Source organism: Sinocyclocheilus anshuiensis, unplaced genomic scaffold (genome assembly GCF_001515605.1).
Source record: "Sinocyclocheilus anshuiensis isolate Anshui unplaced genomic scaffold, SAMN03320099.WGS_v1.1 scaffold451, whole genome shotgun sequence".
NCBI classification, from domain to species: Eukaryota; Metazoa; Chordata; class Actinopteri; order Cypriniformes; family Cyprinidae; genus Sinocyclocheilus; species Sinocyclocheilus anshuiensis.
In genome coordinates, this window is record NW_015549630.1 from 635,297 (window position 1) to 644,399 (window position 9,103).

Here is a 9,103-nt window from a genome sequence, read left to right on the forward strand (position 1 = left end):
GTTTGGCCCTGTAGTCAGAGTGCTCAATGGAGTTGTCAGCGGGACTGCCGGCTGCTGCTGCTGCCGCTGCCGCCGCCGCTGATCCTCCGCCCTTCTCCGGTCCCGACACGCCCTCTGCCAGAAGCATGTTGTCAAGACGCATCAGCTGTGGATCCGGCGGGTCCTCCTCCTGAGCCCCGCGGATACTTAGACCTGATAAACAACAAGAAGCGATCGGTCAGTGATATGGCGAGGCTTTTTATATTCTTAAACAGTTTTGAATCAATTTATCGTACTAGATGTATGACTCTTTTCAACTGTGGAACACAAAAGATTATATTTTGATACTCTTAAAGTCAATTAAAGTCATTTGGGCCCAAAGAAAACATGGACCCCAGTGACATTTTTCAAAATATGTTTTAAGATTTTGAAAGGGTTTAGTTAGTGAGCATGCTCTGAAAGGGATAGTTTGGCCAAAAATGCACAGTCTGTCATCATTTACTTGTTCCAGACCTGTTTGAGTTTTACACTTACAGGGATAGTTCACCCAAAAATGATTTAAGTCATTAATTATTTATTATTTAAGTCATTTATTACTCACCTTCATGTCATTCCAAACCCGTAAGACCTTCGTTTATCTTCGGAACACAAATTAAGGTATTTTTGATGAAAACTGAGAGCTCTCTGAACCTCCCATAGACAGCAAGGGTACTACCACGATCAAGGTCCAGAAGTGTAACAGGGAAATTGGTAAAATAATCCATGTGACATCAGGGGTTCAACTGTAATTTTATGAAGCTACGAGAACACTTTTTGTGTGCAAAGAAAACAAAGATAACGACTTTATTCAATTTATGCGTTGTTTACATGAAGCGGAAGCAAGCGCATGCGTCCTGATACTCTGTCCACAATGGCGGTGCGTCTCAGGAGACTGGATGAGGAGGAGAAGAATTGTTGAATAAAGTTGTTATTTTTGTTTTTTTTGCTCACAAAAAGTATTCTCATAGCTTTGTAAAATGACAGTTGAACCCCTGATGTCACATGGATTATTTTACAGATTTCCTTGCTTTGTTTCTGAGCCTTGATCGTGGTAGTACCCTTGCTGCCTATGGAGGGTCAGAGAGCTCTCGGATTTCATCAAAAATATCTTAATTTGTGTTCCGAAGATGAATGAAGGTCTTACGGGTTTGGAATGACATGAGGATGAGTAATTAATGACAGAATTTTCATTTTTGGGTGAACTATCCCTTTAAGTATAAAACCCAAACAGGTCTGGAACAAGTAAATGATGACAGACTGTTCATTTTTGGCCAAACTATTCTTTTCAGGACATGCTCACTTACTAAACCCTTTCAAAAACTTTATTATCTCTACATATTTGTAAAGGAATGTGATGGATACTGTCTAAACCAGACATAATACAACAAGTTTCCAGCAACAAGTTCTCAATGTTTAAAAAAAAAAAAAAAAGAAAAAAAAAAGAGAATGTAAGGACATATACTGCCTCGCTTGGGCCCGTCTGCTGCCCTCATGACCCATGAACGATGAAAGAGTAAATTCATTACTGACAAATGATTGAATTTCATAAAGGCAATAATCACAGGTGCACTATCACACGAGTAGTCAGCTCTGCAATCAAGCCTCTGTCTGTCAGCAAATACCACTATCTGTCACAACAGGCCAAAATAACTACAGACTGTATTAGAGTGAAAATACGCCGTCCACTCGGGCCCATCTCTATGCTTGAGTTAAAGTGAGACGGATCAGGGCGCTGGGGGTATTGAGAGAGTGCTGAAAAGGCCCGTAGGTACAAATGTGTTTTTCCTCTGTGTTGCAGTGCTGCCTTCTCGGATTTTCACAGCACACTGCACACACGGTGTGTGTACTCACAGCCATACATGACAGGGATAGTCACCGACTGACACACACTCAACGGCGTGATGGCACCTCTCCACACTGAGGCGATGCTAAACAGAAAGGCGCGCTTGTACACGTGTCTGAACGCGCTCGCCTGCTGTTCCGAAATCACGAGTACGGCGTAATAATGAGCAGAAAGTGTTCTCACAAGTGCCGTTATGTTTTGTTGTTAACAAACTGTTTTATTATACAACCCGGTTCTGCTCTCTGCAGAGGCCAGGCTGCTTGAAATGTATGTAAATTTGCATAGCAATCGATATGAGGGTGAAAGATAGCTCATTGTGTTTGCCTGATATTCATAATGAACCTTGGAGCAGTAAAGAGCCATTAAGATTGATTACAAACTTCCTCATCATGCTTGCCTCTCTCTCTTTCTCTCTCTCTGTGTTTGCATAATGAATTCCATTCATATAGGAGAATAATGAAGCAGAAAAAGTTCTTTTTGTGAAAGATTTTAATCAAACGTTTTAATCTTAACATGTATTTGTAACGGTGCCTCTCTAAGAAGATGCACACTGTCTGCGGCCTTCTGTGTTTGTTATTTGGGACACATCCCGATTTCTACTTTCATAGTAGTAGTGTTTGTCGTTAACCGTAAGAAACAATATTCTTGGTATCTAAAGCTGCCTGGATCACAGTTCTCTGCCATTTTGTTTTACCTTTTTATACAGAATTATGGGAACGTAAAGAATAGATCCCAATTAATTTTCATTCAACACATAAGCTTTAAAAGCCAGACATAAAAAACAGCCTTAAAACCAGAATTAAAACAAGCTGAAATTAACATACTATTATTCAGCTAACATAGGGGGCGAGAAATCATCATAAATGCACAAAGAAATGTCTAGGACTAAGACAAGTGTGTGTATGCTGTGGTTGGTCTGGGTATTTTGGACGGTTTAACTAGTGGGTGATTTGGGGGTTCTGAGAGTTTCTGAGAGCTTCATTACAGGCTTCATTAAGATACTGTGAGATGCTGAATCCTAAATGAGGAGATTACTGACTTTATTATTGCACTGTGGAAGCCTGGCAAGCAGCTAAGCCTCTCTGTGGGTTTGACAGAGACACAAAGACACACACACACATTACACACAAGAACACAGGTATGCTTGATGGGTAAACAGTTTAAATAAATTTGTTTTACATTTGAGTAGTTCAACATTACATTGGGAAACAAAACAAAAAATAAACAGAAATACACACTATCGTTCAAAAATTTGGGGTCAGTAAGGCTTCATTTATTTGATAAAAATCCAGTAAAAACAGGAATATTGTGAAATATTATTACAATTTAAAATAACTTATGTTTTTTTTTCAGGATTCTTTGATGAATAGAAAGTTCAAAAGCATTTATTTAATATAGAAATCCATTGTAACATTATAAATGTCTTTACCCTCACTTTTTATCAATTTAATGCATCCTTGCTGTTTAAAAGTATTAATTTCTTTCAAACAAACAAACGAAAAAATAAAAAAAAAATAAGTACATGCCTGCATTTAATAGCCGGCTTTGCCATACCACAGGACATTGCTTTATTTTTATGTCAACTACCTAGTTTATTTACTATATGTTGTTCAAATCAATCCCATAAACAAAATACGAGTTTGAACGCATATATACACACTAACATAATTGACTAAGGTCATACATTTGCAACGCTACACTTACTTCACAAACAAATATTTACACATTCATTTTATGGTTTTGCAAACAGACTTCAAGACTCGCTCCCATAAAGCACAACCACAAAAAAAAAAAAAAGCTACAATCCATCAATGCCTGCGGCGAGCAAACCCAGAGTACAAACAAACCCCACCAAACACGGACATTCTAGCTAACCCACTTTTGTAAATAAACAAAGACAAGACGCTGTCAACATGAAGAGACCATTTACTCGGCTAACAAAACAAATTTAAAGAGCGGCACCTTCAGCCCAGACTGCCTGGCCCGTGCGCTATTGATCAGGTGTTAGCTCATGTATGTGCTGTTGATATTAGGCCATGAGGTGTAATGGTGTGAGAGGCCGAGGATGAATGAGGTCATTTGTGTGAGACGCTCAGCTGGCTGTGCTGGACAATGCAGTGTCAGCGCACAGAGCCAAGGCCACACCAGGGACAATATGACCCTGCCCCACTGACTCCAAGAGCAGTCACACAACTACACATACACACAACCAACCAATCGCCAAGACATCAAGTTGATCCAGTCTTATTTCAGTACTTCGGGATACTATAATCGTTTTTTGGCAATATGCTGCATTAGTTAGATTTTTATTTTTTTGTTTCTGGTGTGTGTGTGTTTGTTATTATTATTATTATTAGGTGTATTAATGTTTGTAGTTTTAGTTATTTCAGTACATCAAGTTGATAGCATAATAGTTTTTATTATATTTTACTATTATTTTGAATTAGTTTTTTATTTTCATGCTTTCATATTTTCATTTTTATCCTTTTATTTTAATTTTAGTTAGTTTTAGTAATGTTGTTGTTTTTGTCATTTTATTATTTTTTAAATGATTTTTTTATAGTTTATATTAATTGTATTTTAATTTTAATGATTTTAGTACATAAGTTGATACTATATAGTTTTTATTACTATTTTGAATTTGTCTTCATTTTTCTATTTTTCTATTTTCATTTTTCTATTTTTAATTAATTTTGTTTTAATTTCAGTTTAAAAAGAAATCAGTACATCAAGTTTCTAGTATAATAGTTTTTATTATATTGTATTACTTTTTATTTCCATGATTTCATATTTTCATTTGTATCCATTTATTTTAATTTGAGTTAGTTTTAGTCATTTTGTCAGTTTTGTCATTTTATTAGTTTTAAATGTTTTTATAGTTTATATTAATGTTTTTAGTTTATATTAATTTTATTCTAATTTTAATGATTTTAGTACGTGTTGATACTATGTAGATTTTATTAATATTTTGAATTACTTTTAATTTTTACATTTTACATATTTCTATTTTTTATTCATTTTATTTTCATTTCAGTTAAAATTGTTGAAATGTTGTTGTGTTTTTGTCAATTTTTTATGTCTATATTATTTATTTATTTTTATTTATTTAAATTGTAGTTTTAATTATTTTAGTACATCAAATACAAATAAATGAAAATGAGAATGTTGCAAGTAAGTTTTTTTAAATATATATTTTATTTCAGTTGAGGTTTATTTTATTTAAAGTAATGATTTTTTAAAAGGTTTTAATTTTAGTTAACTACAATAACCCTGATTTGATGTGTACATCATTTTCATATGGATTAGCCCAAATGTTCCCTGTCAGATGTTAGAGTGACATTTAGCAGATGTTGTCTGTGGTTTTAGATGTTTATCAGAGGTTTGTACACAACTATGGCTCTACAAAAAATGAGCATGATACTTTCAAGATGATGCGATGATTTGCGTGCTCACTGGGTAGCATATGCAAGTATGAGTATGTTTGGGTTTGCGTTTGATTTGTGTTACGTTAGAGGAGGTAAAGGCTTAGTTTTTGAGGTTGGTTTATTTCTTCACGTTTCTGTCAGGTATATTAAATACACCCCAACTGATACATTTCCACACCAGCCTCAGTTGTCACTACCATTCCGCTCAGTCGCTCCTGAAGGACCAGAACAGGAAGCGCAGCTGAGGGAATTTACAGAGCTTTTCACTTAAACAGACATAAATCAGCACTTTCATTCAAACCAAATAATCTGAGGCCATAAAGAGCTGCTTGTCTCACACTGTATATTACCACCAAGTTCCTGCGAGCAATAACACGGCCGTTCGCAGGCAAAGCAAAGCAGAGAGGGACGTGAGGATGTGACATGTAATGCAGTTAGAAGGTCCTGTCGCCCACACTGGCCCTGACACTTTTATCATACGTGTCCATTTCTATTTGGGAAATGGCGGGGATAAAAAAGATTACTCGGCTATGCGGAGGGGAAATGGCGGGGATAAAAATGATTACTCGGCTGTGCGGAGAGCGCGCCGGGCCCCTCCAGGCTGCAGACTGGGTGTATTGGTGCCACGGCAGCCCAGGAGAGCCATCCATAATGGGCACGTTTGTAGACACGGACCCCCTCCTTTCTTCCACCTCCACCTGCTGCAAGAGCTTCAAGCAAACAATGCTGTGCTTTATGGGGCCACTTTCTTTTAACAACAGAAATAAGAGTCTACTCATTTCCTGTTGAATCTTTACCTCGTTCGCTCCCAAAAGTATTTTAGGGTTCTCCATTCCTCTCTCTTTCAGCTGTTATACGTTTTATCATTTTCTCATCTTGTATATCAGGGGTGGGGAACGTTGATCCTGGAGGGCCACTCTCCTGCAGAGTTTAGTTCCAACCCTGAAAAACCCTAGAAAAAAAAAACCCTAAATGCATCCCGAAGACCTTGATTAGCTGGTTCAGGTCTTTTTGATTAGGGTTGGAGCTAAACTCTGCAGGGACACCGGCCCTCCAGGATCAACGTTCCCCACCCCTGTTGTATATGGTTCCTTTTTTTGTCCCAAATTTATAAAAAAAAAAAAAAAAAAAAAAAAGCAAATAAATGATATATATACACACACACAATGACTCTGCTATGATGAGCATGTTTTTAATTTTTCAAAATTAAAACTCATTTAGATTTTCTTTTGTTTCTGTGATACATTTTGTGAAAAAAGTCAACAAAAAATGAAATTCTTAAAAGGGAAACTTTTTAGAAACGATTGCAATATCATGACTGTGATGATGTCAATGTCAATAAGATTCTCAAAATGTCATGTGTTGTCATTCAATAATATTTATGAATTCCTAATTCATGATATTAAATAAATACTATGAAACATATATTTAAAAAAAAAAAAACACTTAAAAAAAGGTATTGATTAAGATGGGTACTTAAACATGTTCAAAGGATTGAAAAAATATTAGTTTTTTCTTTGTTATACCACATGCGGTTTTAAACATTTATACTTAAAAACTATCATAAAACGTATAATAATAAATAATAATAATAAAGTATAATACATAGTAATAATAATATAACAAATAATAATAATAATAATAATAATTTAAACAAACAAACAACAATTTTATTGAAAATGGTATAAACGTTTTCCAAACCATTTGAAACTATCATGAATACAAAAAGTATATTCAAAGAACTTAGAGTATGCATTTTAAACTAAAATTTAGAAGAATTTTTCCTTTGCTTTATACACTCACATGTAATTTCACCATATTTTCTTTCCTTTCAGTTTGAAATATTCTCCCTCTGTTCGCTTCCCTTAATCTTTATTCTTATCCGTTTTATTATAGTGACACTATTCATATAACTTCCGGCTCACAGAGGATCCAGACAAATTAGAAACAAGCAAATCTCCTCAGTTGTAACAACACTTTTATCACTTCAAACTAAACCCCAATATGTCTGAAATGAATTAGTGCTATCACATCCACACAGCGGGTTATTTCATCCTGAGGCCTGCGGTTTCCTTTAAGCTAAGCAGCTAATAACACTTTTAGGATGAGCAATGTAAACATCGTGCCGTGATACTGGTAAAATAGGCTTTGAGGCGATTAGATCTTTCATTGGCAGTACAGCCACAAATACGCAGCTGAGAATTTCCGCTGCTTTAGTCACAGATATCCGCACTGGATTTACCTAATACCTCACTCTCTCAGCATAAGCTTGACGGCATGTGTAAACACCATGCACCTTTATCCAAACCCTTTACCTGATGCAACAATCCAAGGTAGTAGTACGAAACATTCTTTTTTTTTGCCTTTAAATTTTTTTTTGTCTCATGAAAGTTCCTTAGGACTTGAACAATAGGGGGTTGGGAGCTCATTTGAACAATGGAGGCCGAGCTTCACCTTCACAAGTTCCCTAAAAATACACAATACGGCGAAGAACCAGCCCCAATTAAACGCCGTGCTTTAGGCCTGTCACTCGATTTCATCAGCTCAAAATGAACAACACGATGAAGGGAGAACTGTTGCTGGTGTGTTACGAATCTTTAAAAAAACTGCGAACAAAAGATTACTGAATACACTCAGGCCTGTTTCCCACTGCACACTGTAAGCAGTGCATACTTCCAGAAGCGTACAGTAGGTCCAGCACGAACAATGCAGTGTGAAACAGGCCTTATACTTTAATACAAAAGACAGGCACAATGTTACTGTTATAGACAAGTATTTGACAACTGCGTGCCGTCAAAACAATTATAGTGAATTTACACCTGCTCTCTCTGTCTCTCTCCCTCAATCTGTCCCTTAGGCACTGGGCATAACCTTACGACTGACCTCTGACCTCTACCTTGTTTACTCCCATCACTTAAGAGTGGCCATGAGAGCCATAAAGACTCATCCCCGCTGAGTTAATTTGCAGTGTTGAAGCGTGCCAAGCTCTTAACACACACACGAGCACCACTGAGAGTCGTTTTTTTTTTTTTTTCTTCGGTACGGTCAGCGACTTGGTGAGGATGTGTGCTTGTTTTTGCTTACACAAACCCGAGAACAGTGATTTCCAACCAGGGATTTCAGCTTTGCTTTAAATCAATATAACTTAAATAAAACTTTGAATATAATATAAAGAAAACATAAGGGCTATTCAAAATTTTAAATAATTAAACAATTTATTTTTGTAATTAATAGCTAAACATATTCACTTTTAATGTACATTTTGTCAAGCAAACTAAAAGCAGTTAATTCAAAAGATTAAAGTTTTTTAAAACTGAAATTACTGTTTTCTGGAGTACGGTTTTTTTTTTTACCCTTACCATCAATTATTGTATACTGGTTGCTTAAATCCTATTGATAATAAATATATTCAATGTACACTGCTGTTCAAAAGTTTGGATCAATAAGATGTTTTAATGCTTTTGAAGTCTTTGTGCCCATTTATTTGATCATTCATAAATAAATAAATATATACAGTAAATAAATATATTTATGATCAAATAAATGGGCACAAGAGACTTATATATACAATACATATTGTGCATATATATATATATATATATATATGTGTGTGTGTGTGTGTTATTGTCTATGAAAATCAGGAATCTGAGGGTGCCAAAAAATCAAAATATAGAGAAAATTGCATTTAAAGCTGTCCAAGTGAAGTTCTTAGCAATGCATATTACTAATCAAAATGTAAGTTTTTATTTATTTACGGTAGGAAATTTACAAAATATCTTCTTGGAACATGATCTTTACTTAATATCTGTCAGACTTT

At 35.5% G+C, this 9,103-nt stretch overlaps 1 protein-coding gene across 1 annotated transcript in view; it reads right to left on the reverse strand.

Annotated features, from left to right (window-relative positions):
* Positions 1 to 9,103, reverse strand: part of pbx3b (pre-B-cell leukemia homeobox 3b) — a 93,647-nt gene that overhangs the window by 19,495 nt on the left and 65,049 nt on the right. The window contains exon 3 of the mRNA XM_016448609.1: positions 46 to 192. Within this exon, the coding sequence (XP_016304095.1) occupies positions 46 to 192 (147 nt within the window). The remainder of the gene's footprint in view (positions 1 to 45; positions 193 to 9,103) is intronic.